General features: G+C 56.3%; 1 protein-coding gene across 1 annotated transcript; it reads right to left on the minus strand.

The window, feature by feature from the left end:
* Window positions 1-100: 100 nt before the first annotated feature.
* Window positions 101-26,972, minus strand: KLHL26 (kelch like family member 26; the record flags this gene model as incomplete). Its single annotated transcript, XM_082835327.1, has 3 exons — window positions 101-1,682; window positions 3,875-4,057; window positions 26,896-26,972. 3 exons carry the CDS (start codon window positions 26,970-26,972, stop codon window positions 101-103), a joined length of 1,842 nt encoding a protein of 613 aa, XP_082691453.1.

Raw genomic sequence — 26,972 nt, forward strand, 5'->3', positions numbered from 1 at the left:
CCGCGGGGGTGGGGATTTGAAGTTCCCCGCCCAGACACGCACCCGCCAAGCCCCTCGCAGAAACAGCAGGCGGCCAGGCCGGGAACCGGGGTCTGGGGAGCTACCTCCTGGTCCTGGCCCGGGGCAGCAGGACGGGGGCACAGGCGATGCCGGCAAAGGACTCCGGGAAGTGCAGGTCGCGCTCCCACTCATCCGTCTCGGTGTTGTACACCTGCACAATGCCTGTCACGTTGTTGAGACGCCAGTTGTAGCCCCCAACGATGTAGATCTTCCTGTCCAGCAGGCAGCAGCCGGCCTCTGACTGTCCGGCCCGCATGGGGCTCACACTGGTCCACTGGTCCGTCTCGGGCACGTAGTACTCCACAGCCAGCACGTCGAAGCAGCGGTCAACGTGGTCCATGCGGCCACCGAGGGCGTAGATGCGGCCGCCGGCGCCCACCATGGCGTGGAGCACTCGGGGCTCGCTCATGGGAGCCTTGAACTCCCACTGGTCGGCCTCGGGGTCGTAGCAGTGCAGGGCCTTCTTGTCCTCCACCGAAATGCCGTAGCCGCCCGAGATGTAGAGGCGGCCCCCAGACGAGGCACCCGCGTGGCCCCACGTGCGGCGCTTCAGTGAACAGGCGTAGCCCCACTCATTGCGCCGCGGGCAGTACCTCTCAACTGAGGCCAGGCTGCCGGCCCGGTTGCGGCCACCCGTGGCGTATACCATGCCGCACAGCACATTCAACTGGAACTGGATTCGGCTCTCCTGCATGGCCTGCAGGCGCAGCCAGCGGTTCAGGTGGGGGTCGTAGCGGTAGCAGGAGTCCACAGCGCCCTCGCCACTGCGGTACTGCAGGTGCTGACCCCCGGCCACGTACACGAAGTTGTCCAGCACGGCTACGCACGTGTGGCTGCAGCCCACCTCCATCTCCGTCAGCTCACGGAAGTGACGGGACCCCGGCTCGGGCAGCTGGTACACCTTGCTGCTGACCGAGCGGTCGCTGTCGGTGTAGGGCGTGCCACCGAAGGCAACCAGCGAGGGCACATCCGAGCGCACGGCTGTGCGCGGCGACTGCATCTCATGCTGCCGGAAGGGGAGCACCTGGTAGTTGAAGGCCTCCAGCAGGTACTGGCGGCACAGCACATCCTCCACCATGATGTCTAGCGTCTGCACGCTGTCCACCAGGTCTGAGGACCGCATGAGCGGGAAGCGGATGTGGCAGAGCACGTGGCTGGCGCGCAGCCGCCGGGCGGGGTCGTGCTGCAGCCAGCGGACGGCCACACGGAACAGGTCAATCTCGGCGCAGCTCTGCAGCCGGTTGCTCTTCAGGAAGAAGACGAGGCGCTCCAGCGGCAGGTGCAGGAAGTCCTCCTCCTCGGCAATCTGCAGGAAGTGCCGGAAGGTGAAGGTGTCCACCGATTCCTTGAGCGAAGCCAGGCTGAAGGTGGTGGCCATGTGGCCAATGTTGAGGCAGGTCTCCACGCTCATGGCGGCCTTGAGGAACTCCTCACACAGCTCCACCACGGGCAGCATCTGCAGGAACACGGCTGCACCCAGCACGTCCTGCACACAGTCCAGGTCCAGTGTCACCTCGGCACTGTAGGCAAAGTCGATGATGTGCTGCAGGCCGCGGGCCGACACGCCCTTCAGCTCAATAACGTCCTGGCTCGTCTCCCTCATGCCGCCCGTGAACATGGCCCTGAAGGTCAGAAACATAGCATGTGGGCTCGGGGCAGCCAAGGGGCACTGTGGCTGCCCAAGCATGGCCTGGCCCCAGGACACTGTGAGCAGGGCACGGCCGGCCAGGGGAAAAGCAGGCTGGATGCGCATTAAAGACAGGCAAAAAGGAAAAGGCTTTTAATCCACCCCTAGCCATGCATCTTCCTACAAGCAGCAACTCCCCACTCTGCCCCCCTACGTGGAGCCCTGCCTGGCCTCACCCAGAAGTGTGCGGTGCTGGGGCCCAGCTGCCTCAAAGGGCGGGGACCAGGGGCTGCTCGCTGCAGGGCTGGTGCGGCTGTGCAAGAGACGACCAAACCTTGGCTTTGGCTTTGGCTCTGGGGACAGGTCTCCAGCCCCACATTAACACCCAGCCCTGGACGACCACGCCGGCGGCAAGTTCAGGAGACAAGGCAGGGACCCCCAAGGGCACTAGGCACTGTGGTTCACAGAGCCCAGCCCCTCATGTGGGCAGCTGGCTCCACGTTCCCCAGCCTGGGTCACTGTCACATGGGTTGGGGAGGGGTGAGGGTGCCCAGGTCAGAGTGCCCATCAGGGGGCGGTGCTAGGGTCCCTGCCATCTCCAGAGGCTTACGTGGTCAGGAAAGCCCCCTGAGAATGGCCCAAAGGAACACCAGCCCATCGTGAGACCCGCCCCCCAGCAGCAAGTAACCCCAGCTCTGTCAGCCGTGCTATCCTGCTCTGAGAAGCAGTGCTAATGTGAGCGCTGCTGAGAGACGTAGGCCCTGGGTCACAGCTCCCCATGGCCTTTGAGGGCCTCCCACCAGGAAGAGGGGTGAGAACCCCAGTGCCTGCTCAGGGTTCATGGCAGGTTCTAGAAGATGGCGTGTGCTCCAGCTTGGGGCAAGCTGGCATTTCATCATAATTATAACTAGCATCAGCACACGCCTGTGACAGCCGTCTGAGGGGAGAGAACTTCCCGACATTGCCCGACAGATGCCCGTCCCCTAGTCGCACACCCAGTGGGCCCAGCTCAGGCCCCAGAGGAGGGACAGCTGAGCTTGGTGCTGCCGTGCAGCCACTGACTAACAACCCCCCAACCCTCCACCGCAGTGCTCTACCAGCCCCCTGGACCCTGCCCCTTCTTGTCCCCGCGAGTCCCATCAGCCCATCGAAGGCAGAAGCAATCACGGTGACGGTGACGGGAGGGAGCATTGCCTTTTAAGGCCTCTCCAACTGCAGTGCCAGCGCAGAGGAGCCTTTAAAGGGCATTTCTGGCTGGGCCAGCCCGCCCGTCCCCAAATCCAGAATAAAAATAGAAGCGGTGCCCCAGATGGCTTGGCTGCTCCAACTCCCCAGAATGGCCCCTCTGAGCCTGTGGGGCGGGCAGCCAGGGGGCGCACCAGGCAAGGCACCCCAGCTGCGAGGAACATGCAGCCCAAGACGGGCACCTGGGATGGCAGGTGGGAACGCTTCGGCCACCCCTGGCAATGTGGGGCTGAAGAACCACCCCCAGGGCGGCACCCCAGCTCTCTCTGGTGTCAGGAGGAAGCTTGCCAGCTGGTCACTAAGGGAATGAGGGAGACTGTCCCCAGCCTGTGACAGCCCCCAGCTGATGAGAATGGCCCCCAGCCCTGCTCCGTGGGGCCCTCGCTCCGCTGCCCAGCCAGGCACAGGGAAGGAGCTTTCAGGAAAGGGCCTTTAGGGTAGAGAGACCTGTACACCCAGCAAGGCCTCACTCATCACGTGGGGCCTTGGACAGAGCCTGGCGCACACAAGGGCTGCCGAGCCGGTGTCCCTCCCATCCCTCAGCCTGAGCACAGGTGCCATGAGGGCAGAGCTCGTGCCTGTCTTATCCCTGCTAAATCCCCAAGGCCTAGAACAGCGCCTGGCACATGCAGGCATCACATAAAGACTTAGAATGAAAACCTGACGGAGCCCTGCCACCTTTGCAGGGCAGAAGCTGCTCATCGGGCACCCACCTCTGTCCCCCAGGCATGCTCTGCTTGTCTGCTCAGTGTCCCCCACAAGTTTGAATAAGTAGCAAACCTGGAAAAACCTGCAGGCTTACTGGACTTCTCTCTAAACCCAAAGATGGGCTAACCCCAGCCATTTTCCCTCAGAGCCATCCCCGGCTAGATGCCCAGCCCTGAGATCTTCCCTCTTAGAAGGGCAGCACCCTCCGCCCTGCCCCTGGGGGCCCACGCTCACCTGAAGTAGTCGCTGCAGGCGGCCAGGACCACCTTGTGCGCGTGAAAGGTCTCTTGGTTGATGGTGAGCACGACATCCAGGAGCTGGCCCTGGGCGCGGAGGGCGGCGAGGCCCTGCAGGAGGCTGGTGCTGTGGCCAGGGGCTGAGAAGGTACACTTGAGGGCCCCGTTCTTGTCGGCCATGCTGGGGGAGAGCAGAGGTGGGCAGGTGGCTCACCGGCCTCAGGGCCGTCTGGTCCCTGGGCAGGCTTGGCAGGGCTCTGAAGCTGCCCCGGGTGGAGGCAAAATTGCCAGAACCAGCCCCAGAGAAGTGGAAACCAGGCCTGGGTCCCAGTGGTGTCTGCCACCTGCCCACTGACTGGCCGTGGCAGTGGATGCGCCTCTCCAGCCTCCATTTGCCGCCTGTGAAATGGGCGGGGTTTGATGCAGGACCTGCAGAGCCTCCCGCATCCCTTTTTTTTGTATTTGAGATGAGATTCACATAACATTCATCATTTTAAAGTGTACAATTCAGTGGCATAAAATCCACTCACAATGTTATGCAACCATCACCTCTATCTAGTTCCAGAACATTTCAGCACTGTGAAAGAAGACCCACACCCATTGCCAGTCACCCCCACAATCCCCCTCCCCCAGTCCCTGGCAACCACTAATCTGCCTCCTGTAACTATGGATTTGCCTGTTTTGATGTTTCATATAAATGGAATCATGCAACATGCGGTCTTTTGTATCTGGCTTCTTTCACTCAGCCTGATGTCTTCAAGGTTCATCCATGTTGTAGCGTGTGTCAACGCTTCATTCCTTTTTCTAGCTGAGTAATATTCCCCTGTGTGGACACACCATAATTCCTTTATCTGTTCACCCACCTATGAGCCTTTGGGTTGCTTCCAACCTTCTCCTCTTTAAAAATTTATTTCATTAGCTTTCATTCTAAAATGACCTGTGCTGGGGCTTCCCTGGTGGTGCAGTGGTTAAGAATCTGCCTGCCGATGCAGGTTTGAGTCCTGGTCCGGGACGATCCGACATGCCAAGGAGCAACTAAGCCCACGTGCCACAACTGCTGAGCCCGCGCTCTAGAGCCCACGAGCCACAATACTGAAGCCCACGCGCCTAGAGCCCGTGCTCCACAAGAGAAGCCACTGCAATGAGAAGCCCACGCACCGCAACGAAGAGTACTCTAGCCACAACTAGAGAAAGCCCGCGCACAGCCACAAAGACCCAACGCAGCCAAAAATAAATAAATAAACAAATAATAGCAAATAAAATGACCTGTGCCTACTGAGTGCTCGTTTTAAGGAACAGGACTCTCCATGTCACCTCACTGTCTCCTGTGCCCCAGTGAGCCATCCCCACGAGTAAGCCCCTCTTCTCTCCCCTGCAGGAGGCGGGGTGGGATTAGTTGCCAGCGCAGAGCTCCAGCACAGGTCTGAAGGAGGAACTCGAAACCTGCAGCCTCCCAGGTGGCACTAAGCCCCGGGGTTGGGGGTGCCACGGGCCAGCTTCTCACCGTGGGAGAGGGAGAGCCACCTCCAGCGGGTGCTGACCTTCAAGGTCCAGCCACTCTGACACCAGCCAGCATGCCTCTTGTGCCCTGTACCCCAGGAAAGGGCGGCCACACGACCATCAAGTCACCCTGGCCGTTTACGGAAGAATTTGGCTCTGGCTGCACTCGGTGAATGCCCAGTCGAGGGGAAACGCCTGTCAGTCCTACCTTTCAGGGACATGCTGAACAGTCTGTCCGCAGCCCCAGAGCTATAAGAGGACGCAGGAGGACTGAACCCGGGCCCAGGAAACAGGAGGTTGCGTGGGATCTTCCTGTCACCAACGTAAGGAAGCCATAAAACCAAGAATAACTGCCCTAAGATGGATTTACCTATGGGGGCAGTTAGCTGGGGATGCGACAAGTAGAACAGATTCCTGCACCTCAAAATGAGGATGCACAAGGCAAAGGCTGTCTTGGAATAAAAATAAAGTTTTGAAAAGGAGAGGGGTGGAACTAACCCAAATGCCCATCAGTGGATGAATGCATAAACAAAACGTGGTATATGAATACAATGGAATATTACTCGGTCATAAAAAAAGAATGAAACTGATTCATGCTACAACATGGAAGAAACTTGAAGACATCAGGCTGAGTGAAAGCCGCCAGACACGAAAGGCCACGTGTTACATGATTCCATTTATATGAAACGTCCAGAAATCCATAGAGACAGAAAGTAGATTAGTGGCTGGGGGAGGGGGGGTGTGCAGTGCCCGCCTGAGGGTGCAGGATTCCCTTTGGGGTGATGAAAACGTTCTGGAACTAAACAGAGACGACAGTTGCACGACATTGTAAAAGCACTAAATGTCACTGAATTACATACTTTAAAATGGTGACTTTTATGTTATATGACTTTCACCTCAAAAACAAAACAAAACTCAAGGACATCTGAGCCTTCTCAGGTCCTGGGCAAAACCCTGCCATGACCTCCAGGGCCTCACAGCATACAAAGTCCTCTGTGGCCCAGCCCCTATCACTCCGACTCGCTTCCCCTCATCCCCTACCACCCCCCAGCCCCTGTCCCCTTTGCTGTTTCATCTCGGAAAACTTTTGTAGAAATGCAGAGATAAATGAGTAGTTTAGGAGGCCCTAATATATCACTTCCTCCTCCAAACACAACAGAAGGGGGCAATGCCCATCAGCCTCCATGGGGTCAAGAGCCTTCCCAGGACTCTCTCAGCCCCCACACCCCACCCCAGGCAAAGGCCATCCTCCCCAGCCCTCTGCTCTCTCCCCATGGCCTCCGGCTCTCTGGAACTTGCTTTCCCATTCCTGGGACTGACGCCTGCCCCTGCCCACAAATGAGGGCCAGGAATGTGGGCACTGGTCTTTCCAAGAAAGCAGGAAGAGAAAGAAGGCTCCTCGACTCCTACTGCCCACCAGCTCCCAAAACACAACCAAGGGGTAAAAGAGCTGACGCCGGGCACAAGACACACAGTCGCTGCTGACGGGAGGTCCCCGGCTCGCACAGGCCGCCCCCATCAGCGGCCTTCTGCAGAGTCTAGGGAAAAGGGGTAAACCATCCAATGGGTAGAGGGGCTGCAGGGCCCTGGACACTGCCTGCAGGCCTGCGAGGTGCTCAGGGTTCCGAAGGTGTGGGGACGTGGCGGGGGGACAGGGGACGTGGCAGGAGGACACCACCTGTGCTTAGCGGAAAACCATGTCTCTGGGAGGCAGGAACACATGTGACTCAGAGCCCAGCGCTGTGGTCATCTGAGCTGGTGATACTGGGATGCCAGTGGTGTCGGTAGCCAGATCCTGGGTTTGTCCTGGAGGCTGGGTGTGCAGACCGTGGAGGGAGGGAAGGAAAGGGACCCAGGAGGACCCTGAGTCTCTAGCTTGGCTGAGTCGCCGCTCCCCACGAGGTGGAGGGGACGCCCACCTCACACGCCCCCCTCCTCTCCCAGGCAGGAAGCAGCCAGTGCTGCTGCATCCAGCCCATCCTTCCTGACTGGGTCACTGCTCGGATCCGAGTCTCTGCTCTTTTGGTTTCCCAAGAACCCCACCTGACCCATGTTCTGAAGATCACGAAGAGAATGTCATTGGACCCTCAGGATTCAGAAGGCCTCCAACTGTACCCACCCACTGGCCAGGGCTGCCCTCAGCCATACAGGTCCTGCCAGGACATCTCCAGGGACAGGGTCTTGCTGTGTCCTCTCGGCGACACCCTGTGACGGGCCTCTGGAGTGCCGAGCCAAAGCCACATCCCACATGAGCCCCCAAGGACCCTTGAGGTGCTCAGATCCATCCCCCCTCCCCCCGTCTCCTCATGGGCTTTTTTGTCAGCCCCTTGTCTGTTTCTCATGGGTGGGAGGACACAGCATGAATGAGACAGAGCAGACCTGCCCTCGTCGGGTGCACAATCCGGAAATGGGGACCCGAAGTGGTCACATCATCCACAACTGGCTTCACATCGAAGCTGTGAATGTCCCGGGGGGAGGAGACAGGAGCTGGGAGCAGAGAGGTGCAGAGGCCAGAAAAAGTGGGGGTGTCCCCGGCTTCTCCTCCCAGCTCTGCCACCCCTGAGGTTAGACAGTGACGCCCAGCCTCTCCCTGGGAGCAGAGGGCTTGGCTGCATCCTGGGTGTTGGCCCTAAGGCCCAACTTCCACAAACGGCTGCCCCTGTGCAGAGCCACCTCCCCTCCCAAGACGGGCCCCCTCCTGCCTGGGGCCAGGTGCTCCACCTTCCCTGTGCAGCACAGTGGCCTGGGATCAGGGACGGCTGCTGTGACCCCTTGGAACCTCCCTCCCAGGAACAGGGTGCAGAGAAGAGGTGTGTCTCAAACCAGGGGCCGTGTTAAGATGCAGACACAGACGTAGACTTGGCCAGTCTGGGTAGCCCCGGGGATGGCAGTGCTGTTCTCTGCAGATGTCACTCAGCACAGCAGGGGCTACAGGGTGTGAGGAGGTGACACGCAGACAGCACCTGTGTGCCACTTTCATCACCAGGATCCCCTAGAGTCATCCAAGCCTGGAGCCTGTCCCTGAGCAGAGTGTCTGAAGGGTTGGGCCGGGACCCAAAGCCTGGGAGGTGAATCTTGGCCAGACCCACTCCGGAAAGACTGCCCGGGCTGCACCACGGCCCTTGCTGCTCCAGGCTCTGGCACCTGGTGTGAGGAGCAGAGGGCAGGATTCCGAGGCTGCCCTGCTATCTGCCAGCTGTGTGACTAAGGCACATTCCCCGGTCCTCTGGGTCTTCATTTTCTCAGCTCTCAAATGGGGCAGGCAGAACTGCCCTGGTGGTCCAGTGGTTAAGACTCCACACTTCCACTGCAGGGGGCACGGGTTCAATCCCTGGTTGGGAAATAAGATCCCGCATGCTGCTCAGCGCGGCCAAAATCTTTTTAAAAGGTGGGAAGGGGCAGGGAGGAGCAGACGTCACAGGGCTGCCATGAGGCTCCCCAGCCCCCATCACCTCCTGGAAAATGAGGGACCACAGACCCCCTACTTCCCCCAGCTTCACTTTGGGCTGGCAAAGTGGGGGGCTACATCCTGCCACCAACCATACAAGCCACTCGCATGCCTTTGAATGGGGCCAAGTGCTTGGGAACTTGAAGCTTGGAACCACCCACAGAGCGCCGGCCCACGGCAGGTGTCAAGTGAGCCTGGCTGGCCTCTCTGTGGACACCTCACCTCACAGATTTTGTATATTCCCCCCACCCAGCATTTGACATTTTGCTTTTAGCTGGCCTCAGTTTTTTCTTAGAAGTTCCTCTGAAAGTGTGAGGCGAGCTGGGAGGATTTCCTGTGCTTCCTCTGAGCTCTGGGGACTGGCATGCCTATGCATGTTTTCACCATAAGAAAGATCTCCCACCAGAGGCAACTTCATCCTGGGGCTGCTTGGTCCCTGGACATATATTTACAGTGGTCCTCCATATATAAAGAGCACCAAGAAATCAATACAAAGCCAGCAATGTCACAGAAGGATGTGGGTTGACGGTTCCTAGGAAAGGAAGCACAGCTGGCTGGAGAGACCTAAGACTCAGCCTCGCTCACGATAAGGGAAGTGTGCTTGCCAAAGGACTGGCTTCACCCCTCAGGTGGGCAGAGTCATGGGGTGGGCCATCTGGCAGCAGATGCTCTTGTCCATTCCCAGCAGGAGTGCGAAGAGGGACAACTCCCAGGCAGGCAGTTTGGTAGACCTAGAAAAATTTTAAAGGTTCACATCCTTGACCTAGCAAGTCTACTTTTGGGATTTATCTGAGATATACTCGCATGTGCAAGTTGAGAGATGTGTGAGGATATTTACCAAATACCATTTCTGGGGGCTGAAGATGGGAAACAAGCTAAACACCCTTTAAGGGGGTACAAAGGGCTGCCCTCCAGCAGAGCACGGAGGCCGTGCATACTCTGAGCGTTAAAACGCTCCTCTGCTGGAGTTAGGACACCCCGGCCCAGGAAGCCCTACAAAGCCCATAGCACTTCTGCTTACAGGGTGTGGAGCCCAAGTTGCACCAAGGAGGTAGGAAACAGCCCCTTTCTGCACGCCTCATCCTGTCCCAGGCGCTCCTCCTCGTGCCCCCAGCAAGGCTCATGGTACCTCACAAGGCTGGTTTCCTCCTCCCATCTCACCGGTGGGACAACTGTCTCTGAAGCCCCCACCGCTACCCCACACACACCTCACAGCCTCTGGGGAACTCAGGGAAGGAGGGAGGAAGCCGGCAGGGGCCAGAGTCCCCAGCCTGGACAGAGAAGCAGGCTTGGCTGGGCGGAGGTGGGCAGGAGGAAGAGGGAGGGCCAGGGCCTGGGACCGATGACTAAGGGAAGGACCCATTACTCAGGCCGGCCCAGACAGGGGGCGGCTGGCGAGGCGGGGCCCCGGGCCCCCAGGAAGGCAGCAGCGGCAGCCCTTGAGCTAGTCCGAGTCTCCAGACGGCCACCCAGGCCACGGTCACCCGCGCTGAGTCATCGGAGCCAATGCGTCAGCAGCCGGGTCAGGGCGTCTCTGGAGGCCACTCACTGCCTCCCCAGCTGCACCCTCAGCCTGGACCTGGCCTCTGACCATGTGCCCCCCACTGTCCTGACCCCAACCCCTGGGCTGTGTCTCTCCCACTGTCATCAGGCACCCCCAGCTATGTGCAGTCCCGTGCTGAACAAGGGAAACAGCTGTTGCCTCCCTCTGGATGTCCCTGCACGGGAGCTGACAGCCAGTGGGACTAGGTGGGGTAAATGCCCACCTGTGGCAGGATCCCCACAACCTCCAGGCGTCCCCAGCCTGCTGAGCCCATTGCCCATGCTGTCGCTGGATCCTTGCTGGCGCCCCCTGTGTGGGCTCCTTCCTGCCCCCCATTCTTCATGGGGTCACCCCCCAAATATACCAGGGGCTAGAGTCCTTGCCTCAGGGCCTGCTTCGGGGGGACCCAAGGCAGGATGGCCTAGTGAGGGACAGCCACAGGAGGTGCAGAGCCACACCAACAGTGACAGAGCCCCGTGACGGCGGTAGGGGCTGCCTTGGGAGCAGCACTTGGCGGGGAGGGCGCTCCCCTCCTCCTGCCCTCGCCCGGCTGCTGGCCCTGGTCTCCACGGTCGGTTTCCCAAGCCCACAGGAGAGATATGAAGCCCCGGAAAGTTTTTTTCACTGGAATGTCCAAAAAAAAAAAAAAAATGGGAAAAGGCAAGACCAAGAAAGAATTTCATGGAAACATTTCTTTGGGGTTTTGTAAACTCCTTTCCCACCCCCACATGGAGCCCAAAGCTCAGGCCAGAACAGAGTCTGACGGTATTGCCCCTTTAACATACTGTTCTTACATGCAAATTCCCTCACTTCCCCTCAAAACAGAGAGCACTTCCACTTTCAAAGCCAATTTTGGTTTTATTGTCCATGTGGCTCGATGGAGCACAGCAGCGCAGTGCAGCTGGTTGGCTCACACCCCAGCTGATGCAGTACCAGGGAGCTCCAGGCCATTCCACCTTAGGGTCCTGGGTGCATCAGCAGGGAAGACGCTGCACTTGGGGTGACAAAGGGAGATAGAGACCCAGAGAGGGGGAGAGAGACCCAGAGAGAGAGAAAGAGACCCAGAGAAGGGGGACAGAGACCCAGAGAGAGGGGGACAGAGACGGGGGCGGGGGGGGGAGACAGAGGTTGGGGGATGGGGATGGGGCTCTCTAGCTGCAGATGGAGAAGTGCCGGCAGCCCACTGGTGACCTCCTATCCAGCCACACTGGAAGCTTCTCTGGCTTCCCCTTCCTGCCCGCCTCAGACCCTTCACAAAGCAGGCTCACTGACAGAGCACAGGCTGGGCACAGCCCTTCACAAAGAACTTCATGAATCCCTGGCCAGCCCAGGAGGTCAGTGCAGCAAGTGTCCCTTTCCAGATGGAGAAACTGGACTTCCCTGGTGGTGCAGTGGTTAAGAATCCGCCTGCCAATGCAGGGGACATGGGTTCGATTCCCTGGTCCGGGAAGATCCCACATGCCGCAGAGCAACTAAGCCTGTGTGCCAGAACTACTGAGCCTGCGCTCTAGAGCCCGCGAGCCACAACCACTGAGCCCACATGCCACAGCTACTGAAGCCCGCACGCCTAGAGCCCGTGCTCTGCAACAAGAGAAGTCACCACAATGAGAAGCCCACACGCCACAATGAAGAGTAGCCCCTGCTCACCCCAACTAGAGAAAGGCTGCGCAGCAACGATGACCCAAGGCAGCCAAAAATAAATAAATATTTATTTTTTAAAAAAGATGAAGAAACTGAGGCCCAGTATGCCCCCCCCCCATGGCTGCAGGCAGCTCCAGTACTGGCTCCCACTTCCTGCTCTACTACAGCCTGCTGACTGCCAAGGCCACTGCTCTGCCTTCCAGGCACGCAGCTCCATGGATCAAAGGTGCGTCTGAACCAAGGGCCCACATGTCCCACAAAGGCAGACACCCCAAGCCACTGTTGCTGTGGTTACCACAGTATTTCACAGCTCTGGGTACTATGCTCCCAGCCCAAAGGATGGAGTCACCATGTTTTGGCACCTGGCAGTAGCCCTTAAATGCTCCGACTGGCCAGCAGCCCCCATGCTCACGTCAGCACGCTCTCCCCTGGGGCTGCTCACCCCAGGCCAGCTCCGCCCTCCTCACCCCCAGACAGCCGCAGCCCCACGATAAGGGGCAGCTCCTTCTGAGATGCCTGCAGTCCTCTCGCAGGGCTTGATCCCCGGGCGCGCTGGGGAGCAGATGAAAGAGCAGGGCTCCAGTGTGGACAAGTGTGGAACCCAGGAGCAGATGAAGGTCCTCAGAGCAGTGTCCCAGCAGGCCTGGAGGCCAAACCACTGAGAGAGACTGGGGGGCACAGAGACCCATAGAGAGGGGACAGAGACCCAGAGAGAGAGAGAGAAAGAAGAACATCTGGCCAGGGCTCCAGATCCCATGTGCCCCTGAGCCTGGGCTCTTTCCACAGCATCAGCTGAATTGTTTATTTCTCCCTCCTGGTCATCATACTGGTTACTTCCTACATCTTCTGCAATAATTTAAATCAGGATGCCCAGTGCCAAGGTGGATCTGAGCACCCCATGGGAAGCCAGGTGAGCCAGGCCGCCAGGCAGGGACAGAGCCTCATCCACTCCTTCCCACCTGCTCTGCCTCATCCAAGAGCTGGGCCGTGGACATGTCTAGGGCCCACTGCGAGCCCACCCTGGGAGCACGTCGCCCACAGAGACGCTCTCCCTGAGCCCTGCAAAGGGGTGCCAGGCCACGGTTGCCCACCTCACCTTCAGAGCATCACCAGGCAGGGCCACCTCCCACACGTATGTCCTTGGCTCCTGCCTGTCTGTGACTGCAGTGCAGTGACAGGGTGATGGAAGAGAGGCGGTGCTGGGTGCTGGGGAGTACCGGCAGGAGGGAACCATGCAACCTGCCGGCACCCGGGACTGGTCACTCCTGAGAACCCCCACACGACAGCCAGGGAGGTTGAGGGTCCAGAGGGTGGTAGGGAAGGCAGACAGGTTCTAGAACCCACGTCCACCTCAAAAGAACCATCATGACTCCTCCCAAGGACCCAGAGAGGTGACAGGAGCAAATTCCTAGGGGCTGGGAGTAGAGGCAGGGGTGTGCCTGGCCCCACAAGTCACCAGCCTCACAATGAGACCCCACCAGCCATCCCCAAAGCCTGGCTGGGATCCTGAGCCTGGCGCCAGACAGCCTCACTCAGTGCTGGCTCCACTCAAGGCAAGTGGAACCACCCGGTCAGCTCCGTCATCCCGCCCTTCTGAGACAGGGACAAACCGCTTGGATTCCCCCACTCCCACAATACTCACTGGGTTACAGCCAAGAACTCTACAGGTATGGCCCACCCTCCCACAAGCAGAAGGCAACAATGACATCAAACTCCATCACTCTCCTGCCTAAGCCCCCTGTGGCTCTCCCACAGTCTTGCTCCTCAGGGGCCACGGTGAGCCCAGTGCCCCTGAAGCCCAGCTGTGACCTCTTGCCCAGGCTCTCTGCCCTCACCCCAGCCTCTGACTGGTGCCCCAGGGAGCCCAGGACGTAGGGATCTGGCCACTGCTGATGGACGAGAGGACCCTGTAGGTAGCACTTCCCCAGTCCCAGACCTGCCCAACTCCAGCAACTTCTCAAAGCTAGGAAGAGGGAAGGCGGACACCCAGACCCTCCTTCCCTCATCAGCAAGCTCTCTGCCTCCACGTACCCCCACCCCTCCCCATCCTGGCAAGCGAGCACCCACTCCATGCAAGCCTGTGGCCCCGGGGCAGTGCCAACCCGGTTCCCAGCTCGTCTCTCAGTGGGCAGCCTGGAGAGGGGTATACCACTATCATCACCATCTTACAGATAGGGACATTGAGGCACAGAGAGGTTCAGGCACCCACCCAAGGCCACACAGCACGTAAGAGGCCTGGCCAGTGTCGGTCTCCCTGTAGCCCCAGGTGGATGGGCCCCCGATCACCTCCATGATGCAGACGGGGAGACTGAGGCTGGGAGAGCTGAGAGCACTCACCAGGAAGGCCAAGCCAGGAGGTGGACGTGGAGCTGGACAGTAAGTAGGGCAGGATGTGGCTCCTCAGCGGCAGCCAGGGCAAGGGTGTGGACTATCCCACTAACCCTCCAGCTGTTATGAGGGAGGTAACCCCATTCTGCCAGGGCACAGTGGGAAAGCCCCACCCAGGCCTCACACCTCTCTGACCCCAACCCAGCTCTATTTGTCTTGCCTGCCCATCGCTCCATCTGGTAAACCATCCATCTGTTTCCAACCTGTCTCCTCGAAGCTGCAACAGGAGACTCATCAAGCAGGGAAGGGTGGGTTCTGTCTCCTGCTGTGTTCCGGCACCTGGCACCATGCCCAGCATGTGCTCAGAGCTCAGTCACACTTGTTGATTAAATGGCTGGATGGCTGAGTGGGTGGGTGGATGAGTGGATGGATAGATGGGTAGATGGATGATGGATGGATGGACAATGGGTGATAGGGTAGATGAACAGATGAATAGACAGATGGGACAGATGGATGGATGGTTGGACAGAAGGATGGGTAGATGGATAGACGGATGGAAGGATGGATGGATGGATAGGATGGGCGAGGTGGCAGGTGGCTGGCTGCTAGGTGGCAGCAGTGGCTGGCGCCTGACTCCTATCTCTGCTTGTTGCAGGTATCTGCTGCATATATCTGCTCTGTTACCCCCTCCATGGAACCTCCTGGTCCAAGTCCTGGGACTAGGTATGTTATCCTTTGACTGGGCTCAACCAGGAAGCCCTCGGCAGGCTCCTCTCTGGGATGTCTGGCCTCCACACTGTACTCATGCTATTCCCCGTGTTGAAGGGCCAACTCTTTCTGCCCCCCACCTCCACCCCTCCTCCCTATGCTGCACTCTCAAGCCCACTAGCTCTTCCACGCTTCTCTATCACTTTCCCTTCCAAGGCTTCTCGAACTAGAAGGTCTCCCCCATGACCTCCCTTGCCTTCATGGACCAGCCAGGGTTCCGCACAGCCTCCGTGACCCCTCAAAGCCCAGCCAGGGCCCCAATGCCAGGGGCAGCAAGGGCTACTAATAGGCAGGTCTCAGGCTGAAGCTTCACCTGTTTTGTTCCCACCCACTGACAAGAGGCTGATCCCAGTAAGAGCCCATCCCCCCACATTATCCCTGCTGCACTGGGCTTGGAGATGGGGCCACTTGAATGAGCAAAACCCCTTCACTCTACAAATTAGGCAAGTAGGCATATGACTGCATGGCCCCAGAACACCACTCGGAAACCCTGTGAGAATCCAGCACTGCAAATGCCAGCATTTCAGGACCCAGCCCAGCTGCCTCCCCTGGCAGGGCAGGTATTGAGGCTCTGAAAGGGACAGTTCCACCAAACGGCATGTGCTCATGCCCAGTGGTGCCAGGCCATTTGCAGGCAGACACAGTATGGGTATGGCGCAGCAAGGACCTTCCAACAGCAGCACAAACTCAGGCATCAAGAGGGTCCTCTCACGAACATCTTCATTTTAGGGGGTGCCAACATCCCTTCCTTCTTCTGTTAAGGGCCCCCTGTTTTCCTCAGGGAACCTCCTTCACTCTCAGCCCCAGTGGTAAGGATCGGGAGACGCACCCCTGGGCTGAAAAGGGAGAATTCATAACCCAGCCTGGCCAACCAGAGCCTCCCAGGCCCGCAGCCATGCTGACTGAGCCCAGGATAGGCAGTGTGACCCATCTGGCCCAACCAAAACCTTCCCTGGGACTTTTGCTGGAGCCACCAGGATGGAAACTTGCCTTCCCCCTAGGGTTGCTGGGATGATGGAGAGCAAGGTGAGGTTGCCTTGCCCAGCCAAGAGCTAAGAGACGCGAGTCACAGGTTCCAGAGGAATCATCTGAGCTCTGAATTTAATGAATATAAAAACTGGAATTCTCCCTGAACTTGTTTTTTATGTGAACGATAAACTTTTATTTTTTAACTGAAGGCAGTGAGTTGAGTTGAGTTTCTAGCTCTCGTAACCAAAAGGGGCCCTCAATGTCAGAAGCCTCTGATCTGGGGCTCGAATTCCAGACGAGCCTCTGGAAAAACCACTGTGGAGTTAATACTTCTCCTCTTCTCCCTGCAATGCACACTGGCTTCCTACCCTGGGAATGGGGACAAGGAATGGTTGATCTGCAGGTGAGTGGGTGGTGACCAGACCCAGCCCGAGCCCTGCCCGCCCATAAACAGACAGCCCAGCCATCTCCCTGTGAAAGGTCAGCAAGCTACCCATGCCCCCTACTGTGAAAGTTCAGCAACTCTAAATGCTAAAATGCTGGAAGCACGCCTAAGGCTGGAGCCGCAGGGCAGCCCAATGCCATCAGCCTTGGCAAGGAAAACACCACCCAGAGTTTCTGCAAGTGACTCACGTGGAGCATAAACATTTGTGTGTTCCCAGCCTCCCTGCCTTATAGCCCACGGGCTGCCATTACCCCTTGCACAACTGAGGTGGGGAGAAAAGAGAGAGAGCAAGAGAAGCCCTCCTAGGATCGAACAGACTTCACCAAGCCAGCACACAGTTATGACTTTAACTATAGTCCTGGAAGTTTTCCAAGTTGAGGCTGCCTCGGGGGTCTGCAGCAGGGCTCCCCTACATGACTGTTGCTTCACGGGCATTTTGGCACCGCCACCCCCCAAACCCTCCCTCAGGAGAATGTCCCACTCTCAGCTACAGTCATGGAAGATTCCGGGTGATCACGTCTCCCTGCCGCTGCTTCCTCCGGCAGACTGCTTCAAATTCTAACATCCCTTTGAGAGGCGAGCTGTCCGGATATCCAGCCCAGCCCAGCCCAGCCCAGCCCAGCCCAGCCCGCTCCTGCTAGGATCCTGTCTTTGACCCCTGTGGAATTTTGCAGTTGTGGCGTCAGAAAACGTCTTCGGCCTCGATCCTTGATCCTCGGGTGACCCCCTCTTGAGGCCTTTAAAAGCCCAAAGGTCCACCCCTCAAGATTTCCTCCAGGCTGAGCATGTTCAATTCCGGAAGCTGCTTCCCTCATAGGAAAGGTCTGCGATTCCCCAAAGGTGCCGGTTACTTCCTCCCGAATCACAATATTTTCAGTATGCGGCGAGGTGGTCTGCGGGAAGAGCTCAGCAGCGGGGCTGCTCGGCGAGGGGTCTGAAATCACGCTGGATGCGCCCCAAAACCCACTCCGCCAAGGAATGTTAGGGAAACGCTCTCACAGCCATGGGGGATGTGTTCTGTGAATCCTGAGCAGCCCTCTCTGAAGGGAAACGGGAAAGGGGCGGGGAGGAGGAAGGGACTGGAGACTCGGGGTTAACAAGTGTTAAGAGCCTGTCTGCACAGCTGCGGAGCGGCTACCACAGGAGGAGGGCGGGTCGGCCCGGTGAGGACCCAGCGGGCCCCAGCCCCCACTTCCCCCGGCAGGCAGCTGGACAGGGAGTGCGGCTGGCCCTTTCCCCGTCTTCAACACGGCGCTAAGATCCTGTCCGTGAACTAAATGGAGCTCGTGCAAAAGGGTGCTGCTCACACTGGCTTCTCTCTAACGGGGCTGATTCACTGACAACACACCTGTGAGTCTCTGTTTCTCTACCCGGACCCTGCCATTAACAAAAATCAGAAGAATAGTGACCCTTGCTCGGCTGGCCATGGAGGGCCGTTCCAGAAGCCTCCCAGTCAGGCCAGCTCCCCCTGCAAATCCATCGTAGATTGTATGTAGAATATCCGCTAGACTGTATCAGAGCCTCCACAGTGAAGCCCTGCCTGCGGGGAGCACACATTCTAGGGGACACAGATCCTTAAGAACACAGAATGGACCATGAGCCTGGGGCAGAGGACAAAGAGGGGCAGATGGGGGGAGTCATGGTGGACAGAGTGGCCAGGCCCCAAGGAGGCAACACAGGAGTTGTGCAAAGCTCTGGGACAGGTCACCCCAGCCGAGGGAGGGTGAGCCCACGAGGCCCAGGAGGGGCACCAGCCTGCTGTTGGAGATGTGGGCTGTGGAAGCATGGGGGCCCGTAGGCGGGCAGGGCCTCGCCGTGGGGGCCAAGGGGATCATGTGGAGAAGTGAATTTTGTTCTGAGACTGTTCTGAGAGTGAGGAAGCCCCCGGCAGATGTCAGGCAAGGGACGGCCTGGTCTGATACCTGCCTTGGGAGGGTCCCGCCAACTGGAGGTGGGGGGACAGCAGCCAGGAGGGCAAGAATCGATGGCAGCTCAGAGCCAGGATGAGGTGGAAGTGGAAGAAGGGGCCGGATGGGGATGTGGCTCAAAGGTAGAAGCAACACAATGTGCCAACAGATTAAAGGAAAAGAGAGCAAATAAGTGTGCACGTGGTGAGTGCTCTCAAGGAGGTCAGAGAGGAGAGGCAGGAATTGAACTGGGAAGGACCAGGTCCTGGTTGTTAGAAGACCAGGGACCCTTGAGCAAGGACAGGCACGAGGACTTTCCAGAACAGAGGGAGGACTTTAAGCCCTCCAGGCCAGGTGTCCATGTCTGCTCCCTGTCCCCACTGGATGATCTCGGGCAGCAGAGCCTCTCAAGCCAAGTGGGGCCTCATCCTCCTGCCTGACACGTCCTCCACCAGCACTCACTCTTTGGTCCACAGCAGAAACCTGAGAGCTGGTGACTCCCAACCTGGCTGCCACCATGGGTCAGCATATCACACAAGTTCAACCTTGTATCTTCCCCAAACCCATGCCCACCTCACCATCTCCACGCGCCCCCCTCAGCCCAGGCCCCCTCATCTCCCACCAGAGGGATCCTTCCAAAACACGAATTTGACCCAGGTGCCCCCTCACCCAAACCCTGCACCAGCTCCCAGTCTCCCCACTCCTCCCTCTCACCCTCTCTAGCTCCTCTCTGCCCTCCGGACCCCTAAAAAGCCAGGCTCCTCCTCCTCCAGAACCTGCACACGCCACTTGCCTGTACCCAGAAAACAGGCCACCTCCCGAGACTCCCTTTCCCCAAGATGATGGCACTAACCTTTAGGCTCTGCTCAAGCTCATTTGTAAGGAGACTCTCAGAACCTTCCGGAGAAGGCAGGAACCTCCGACTCAGCCTCGGGACATTTTATGGCAACCGTGGGGAAATGACAGCCCAACTGCTTCACATGCTGGCACATAAGTGTCCCACACAGGCACAGCCCCTCTGTCTGTGTGTCTGGGGGCCCATATGCCCAACACCAAGCACAGCGGCAGGCACACAGGAGGCATGTGACCATCGACAATCGCCAGGGGAAGAGAAGGGTGTCAAATGAGTCCCATCCACAAGAGGAAGGAGCTGGGGATGCCGAGAAGTCACCCTCCCTCCTCCCCCTTCTCCAGGGCCTTCAACCCTAAGTCTGAAACATGCCCCAAGACCAAAGGGCAGGAGTGCAGAGAAGCCCCACTTTTAAAGTGTCTGGGGGGGAGGCAGGCGCAAACCTCCAACCTGGCCCCTCTGAGCTCTAGCGTGAGGATCGGCAATAAAAAATAACCAGTTAAGGAAAGTGGGATGACACACTACGTCTACTCCCTAGAGATGGCGCAATGATAGCAGAGGCTAATAACGCCTTTCTACCCCTACAAGAAGGCCATCCCCGAGGGGTCACAGCTACCGGATGGAAGTGGTTCAGCTATGAGACAATCAGGCTGCACAATTCAGGGCGAAGTGTGCAGTTTTCAGAGCAATTTCACATCCTGAGCTCAAGGGACCCTACCAGTGAGAAGGTGAGGAATGGGGCGCCTCACTCCCAGAGAAGGAGTTGGGCTGCGTGACCCAGCCCCCCAGAGCACCTCTGCCCAGCACTCTCTCCAGCTTACCCCAGACTCAACTGCCCCACCCCAATACTCTGCCAAGACCCACCAGCTCATGCTCTACACTCTGTTCCTAGGTGCCAGGTTCACATGGCAGCATCTGTCCTCTTAATGCTGCAGAAGCAGCTCAGACTTGACATGTTCCATTCTCCCACTGGCCCTGCCACTGTCCCTCTCATGGCCCCCAAGTAATGATACTACCATCCTCCAAACTGCTCAAGCCAACAACCACAGAATGAATGCTTGTATCCCCCCAAAATTCAAACATTGAGACCTATTCCCTAATGTGATGGTATTAGAGGGCAGGGCCTTCGGGAGGTGATTAGGTCATGAGGATGGGGCCCTCATGAATGGAATTAGTGCCCTTATAAAAGAGACCCCAGAGAGCTCCCTAGACCCAACCACTATTTGAGGACTCAGCAAGGAGGCCGTGTCTATGAACCAGGAAGTGGCCTCTCCAGACACCAAATCTGTCGGCACCTTGACTTTGGACTTCCCAACCTCCAGAACTTCAAGAACTAAATTTCTGCCATTTATAAGCCACCCAGTGTATGGTATTCTGTTATGGCAGCCCAAACAGACTAAGATACCAACTTCTCCTCCCAACCTGCCACATTGGCTCGTTAGCAAGACCTGCCAAACAGCCCATGATCCCTTCTTGGTCTATGCAGGCACAGCGGACAGAATGCTAACAACTTCAGGACCGCAGGGCAACATTGCCACTTATACACACACACACACACACACACACACACACACACACACATGTGCAACACGCTGGGCGCCCTCTGAGCATACCTTCACCCTAGTTTGCTTCTTCCCAGCTACCCTGCCCAGTGGGTCCGGGGTCCCACTTCCCAGATGAAGACTAACACACAGAGGGTTGCAGATGTGCCCAAGGCATGCAACAAGCATGTGGGTCTGATGAGGTGCCTGATGTCACCAGATCTCCCAGAATTCCTAGGAGGAGTTGAGTTCCTGTCTCTGAAGGGTCAAATTCCTGTCTCTCCCTCTCAGCTGAAGAGAGGATGAGGCCAAAGGAACAAGAATCGTCTCAGAAGGCCAAATCATTGCCCAGTCTTTCACACAGGGGTTGGGGGGCTAGACTCTTCCAGAGCCTCAGGGATTAGTGGAGACAATCTAGGGTGCAGCCAGAGAGGGCTTGTTAAGAAAGTTTAAACAAGCAAAGGCCACCAAGCCAGGAGCAGACGCCTCAGCTGAACTGTGCCAAACCCACTCACACTGTGTCCCAGTCACGACTTCTCAGAGAAACACCTGTGACCGGCGTGGCCCTCACCCAGATACTCCTGCCTCGCCCCACAAGAAGCAGTGTGAATCAATGAGACTGGGCGCCATCCAGACACCTTTAGGAAAGATGGGCAGTGAAGAGAGGATGCCAAAGGCCCAATGTCTGAAGAAACTTCGTGGCGAGAAGGTTCCTCCAGAACTAGGCAGGCCAGGTACCTCACAGCGATGGAATTTTAGCTGGGGAGGTGTGACTCCTGGGAGAGTTCCTCCACCCCCTCACAACACACTGTAAACCTCCTCTCTCTCCAGAAGCCTGGACCCCCTCAAGGGCCTGAGGTGGAGCTGAGAGGGGGCCTACTGCAGAACAAGTTTCTTTTGTGTGAGTGAGCCTGCAGTTAGGACCCCACCTCCCCTCAGCAAGCGCCCAGCCAAGGCAGCCATGCTCTGTCCATCCCAGAGGTTCGGCTTGGTCATTAACGACCATCTCTACTAGGCAACGGGTTTTTTGTTGATCCCTCGAGATAGGAAGGAAGGAGAATAAGCTTTTCTCTTTCTTTTTTCCCCCTTGGTTGCAGAAAAGTGAAGTTGGAACAAACAAGTTATGTAATGTTGGGGGCGGCTGGGGGAACGCAGTCCCTCCTAAGGACAGTTTTTCGAGTTGTGGGACCGTTGGAAGGGCCAAGGGGAAGACAGGAACCGCCCCCACCCCTGGCCAAATGACAAAACCCTTCATGGGACAAAAAGGCAGATGCAGGCACCACCTGGAAGGCTGGAAAACCAGACTCACAGACAGGGCCAGCCTCCCCCCATCCCTGGCAGGCCCACAAGTCTCCCCGAGAAGGCAAGGGACAGACCTGACCACCTAGAAGGGACGTCCTACCAGCCAGACTACAAGCCCTAGAGAGCTTTTCCACACTCCATTCATCCATCCCTCCCTCCCAGCCATATTTCCTTTTTTTTTTTTTTTTTTGGCTGCTCCAGGTCTTAGTTGCGGCTTGTAGACTTCTTAGTTGTGGCATGCGGATTTCTTAGCTGCAGCATGCGGACTCTTAGTTGTGGCGTGCATGCAGGATCTAGTTCCCCAACCAAGGATCAAAACCGGGCCCCTGCGTTGGTACCGCAGAGTCTTACCCACTGGACCGACCACCAGGGAAGTCCCCCAGCCATATTTCTTGAATACTTCTTTCCTCTGGGCTGCCCGTGCTCCAGGCATACAAGACCAAGACTACACGAGACAGACATGCTCTCTACCTTCAAGGTACTTCCACTAATAAACACACCAAGTAGTGTTGGGTGGTGACTGCATGTTCAACATGTTCACACAACAGCCATAGTACCCAGCAATTCTGCTCCTGGTATATACCCCTAAGAACTGAACCCAGGTGTTCAGACAAAAATTTGTACATGCATGTTTATAGCAGCATTACCCAAAACAGCCAAAAGGTAGAACCAACCTAAATGTCCTTGAGCTGGTGAACGAATAAACAAAACGTGCTATGTCCACACAATGGAATGTTATGCAGCCATGAAAAGAAATGAAGTACTAACACACATTACATTGTGGATGAACCTCGCAAACATTAATATGGAGTGAAAGAAGCCAGACACTGAAGGTCACATATGGTACGATTCTATTTATAAAACAGGTAAATTTACGGAATTCCCTGGCGGTCCAGTGGTTAAGACTCTGTGCTTCCACTGCAGGGGCATGGGTTCCATCCCTGGTCGGGGAACTAATACCTTGCATAGTCGCGTGGTGAGGCCAAAAAAAAAAAAAGGTAAATTTATAGAGACAGAAAGTAGATGAGTAGGGACTTGCCTGGTGGTGCAGTGGTTAAGAATCCACCTGCCAATGCAAGGGACACGGGTTCGAGCCCTGGTCTGGGAAGATCCCACATGCCGCAGAGCAACTAAGCCCGTGCGCCACAACTACTGAGCCTGCGCTCTAGAGCCTGCGAGCCACAATTACTGAGGCCGCGTGTCACAGCTACTGAAGCCCACGTGCCTACAGTCAGTGCTCTGCAACAAGAGAAGCCACCGCAATGAGAAGCCTGCACACAGCAACAAAGAGTAGCCCCCGCTCACCGCCAACTAGAGAAAGCCTGCGTGCAGCAACGAAGACTCAACGCAGTCAAAAATAAATGAATTAATTTTTTAAAAAAAGACAAACCAAGTAAAAAATGGACAAAAGATTTGAAAAGACACTTTACCAAAGATCTGAATAGCCAGTGAGACCATGAAAAGATGTCCAACATCGTTAGTTATTAGGGATATGTAAAATGCAACCAAAATAAGATACCAACATACACTTAGAATGGCTAAAATTAAAGACTGGCCACGTGAAGTGTTGGCAAGGATGGGGAGCACTTGGAACTGTTGCACATTGCTGGTACAAATGCAGTTATGGTTCAGTCACTCCAAACAACTCAGCAGTTTCTTGAAAAACCTACAGTGCAGAGGGACTTCCTTGATGGTCCAGGGGGTAAGACTGCACTCCCAATGCAAGGGGCCCGGGTTAGATCCCGGGTTGGGGAACTAGATCCCACATGCATGCCACAACTAAGAGTCTGCATACACGAGTAAGAAGTCCGTACGCTGCAGCGAAGATCCCGCGTGCCACAACGAAGACCCAGCGTAGCCAAAATAAATAAATAAATATTTTTTTAAAAAACCTATGGTGCTTGCTTCGGTAGCACATATACTAAAATTGGAACTTATCATGGCCCCGGCACAAGGATGACACTCAAGTTCGCGAAGTGTTCCATATTTTTCAATCTAACCTCAAAAAATAGGAAGCAAGGGGCTTCCCTGGTGGCACAGTGGTTAAGAATCCGCCTGCCAATGCAGGGGAAACGGGTTCAAGCCCTGATCGGGGAAGATCCCACATGCCTTGGAGCAACTAAGCCTGTGCGCCACAACTACTGAGCCTGCGCTCTAGAGCCCGCGTGCCACAACTACTGAAGCCCACATGCCTAGAGCCTGTGCTCCTCAAAAAGAGAAGCCACCGCAATGAGAAGCCGGTGCACCGAATGAAGAGTAGACGCCGCTCACTGGAACTAGAGAAAGCCCGCGCACAGCAACAAAGATCCACCACAGCCAAAAATAAATAAATAAGTAAATAACTTTATTTTTAAAAAATAGGAAGCAAAAGTACAAAGATTCAATGAACAATTTTTTATATTTTCTGGGATGGGGAGGCCCTACTTGTTAAGAACCTCAATTGCTAAGGTGAGGGGTTATGCTACAATGTGCTTCATTGATTTCCTCTGCCTCTTTTGCTCTGTTTTATTGCAACCCCTAAGTTGTTCATCACTCTAGTATTTGTAGAAAGGTGTTTTGTATTTTGCCACATCATGATAATAATAGTCCCGGTTTGACTGGCTGGTTTATAAGTTTAAGTACAAATAAATAAAAGATCCATTTTACCCTGAAAAAAAGAAAGAAAACTTAAACCTACACCTACCATAGGACCCAGTCATTCCACTCCTAGGTATTTACCCGAGGATGAAAGTATATGTCCACACAAAGATGCATACCCAGATGTTCACAGCAACTTTATCTGCAATTGTCAAAATGGAAACAACCCAAATGTCCATCAACCAGTAAATGGATAAACAAATTGTGTCCATCCATTTAATGGAATAGTAGGCAGCAGTGAAAAAAGAACGAACTTCTGATACTTGTGACAACACAGATGAAACTTCAAAAATATTCTGTTAAGGGACAGAAGCCAGACACAAGAAGCCACATATTATATGATTCCATTCATGTAAAATTTCTAAAAAGACGAAACTACAGAGAGCAAAAGCAGATCAGAGTGTGCCTGAGGCCAGGGGTGGGAGAAGGGTTGACTGCAACGGGCTTGAAGGAATTCATTGTGGTAATGGACGCATTCTGAAAACCTGGATTGTGTTAATGGGTACATAACTCTATAAATTTATTAAAACTCAGTGAGGAGACTTCCCTGGTGGTCCAGTGGTTAAGACTCCATGCTCCCAATGCAGGGGGCAATCCCTGGTCAGGGAACTAGATCCTGCATGCCGCAAAACCCCACATGCTGCAACTGAAAGATCCCTCATGCGGCAACGAAGATCCTGTGTGCCGCAACTAAGACCCGGTGCAGCCAAAAAAACAAAAAACTCAGTGAACTGTTAAGCTAAAATGAGTGAATTGTATAGCATGTAACGAATTATACCTCATTCTTGCCCCAGGTTATCCCTAGCCAGGGCTCAAAGCAGGGACTAGGATTCACTGTCCCTTACATGCCACCTCCTACCGGTCACCAAATCCTGTCCACTCTACCCCCTGCACGTCTTCCCAAATCCCCTGATCTCTCTTTGCTCCCCACTACAGGCCTCCAAAGCCCAACTCATGCACCCGGACCCTCAGGCCTTTCTGAGGCACACGAGTATTAACCATTTCATCATTTATCACACTGACGGAAATTATTTGCTCCCATAAGCTCCTTGGTCACTGAGGGTAGCAGACTGTCCTGGGGGACTGGGATGAGAAGGTCTAGATTACTCTGGCCTTGTGCAATGGGAAGAGGGAGGGAGGTCTTACATCCTAAGATTCCCCCCTTTCCCTCTGAGAACCCAGAACAATGCATAAAAATACCTTCAATTGCTATGCCAATTCTGCGGTTCAAACAACCAGTCTCAGGACTTGTCCAAAGGGAAAGGGGGCCTCTCTCAGACCAAAAGGGGTGAATTCTTCCACCATGATCTGAGGGCAAGACCATGCTTCAAGTTCTTTTCCCTGGGGGTGAATGGGATTTACAACCCATGGGGCTTGGAGGGAGGAGCCACAAGGTCGGACCCTTCTCATGTATTTTTTAAACATTCAGCGCTCTCTCACCATCTTCAGGCTTCCCAAGACCCATTCTAGCCCCCCAGGACCCCTGGGACCCCAAGACCTCTCCCTGCCAATCAGGACTCACTGGGACCCCCAGGGCCCCTCAGCTCCCTCTCTCAGGTTCTCCCTGGTCCCTCAGGCCTCTTTCAGGCCCTTGGGTTCACTTGAGCCTCCTACTCCCAACCTTCTACAGTCCTCACCCCTCCCAGGTCCCCTCAGCATGTCCTCAGGACCACCTTTAGGAACCTCAGGGTCCTTCAGCACCCTCCAAGAAGCCGTGGGCCTCAGCCCTCCAAATTCCCCTCAGCCCCTCCTCAGAGTCGCCCAGACAGCCTCAACAACCTCAAGACTTCCTATAGCCCCTGCTCAGGACCTCCCTGCCTCCCAGACCCCTTGGCATCCCCAGTTCCCCCATGGCCACATCACAGTCAGGAGCCCCTGGGTTTCCTTTCAGATCTCCACACCCCTCAAAGCCCTCTCAGGCCCCTAGGGCCGCATGCAGACGCCTGGAGGCCCTGGGGCCCCCAATCCGCCTTCGGATGACCCGTGAACAGCCCTCAGTCCCCTCAGTACTCCATGGCCACCTAAAGTCCGCAGCCCCCGTAAAAATCCTTGAGCCTGCCCAGGCCACTCCTCCAGGACTCCCCTTAGGTCACTCCAGCCCCGGGGCAGGTGCAGGCCCACCCTGTGGGCTGGTTCTCACCTGTTAGGGCGCTCGGGGCCCGGGCCCGCGCGGAAGCCGCCGCCACCAGCGCCACCACTGCCACCGGACGCCGCCAT

The sequence above is a fragment of the Leucopleurus acutus genome (genome assembly GCF_964270905.1).
Source record: "Leucopleurus acutus genome assembly, chromosome: 3".
Lineage (NCBI taxonomy): Eukaryota > Metazoa > Chordata > Mammalia > Artiodactyla > Delphinidae > Leucopleurus > Leucopleurus acutus.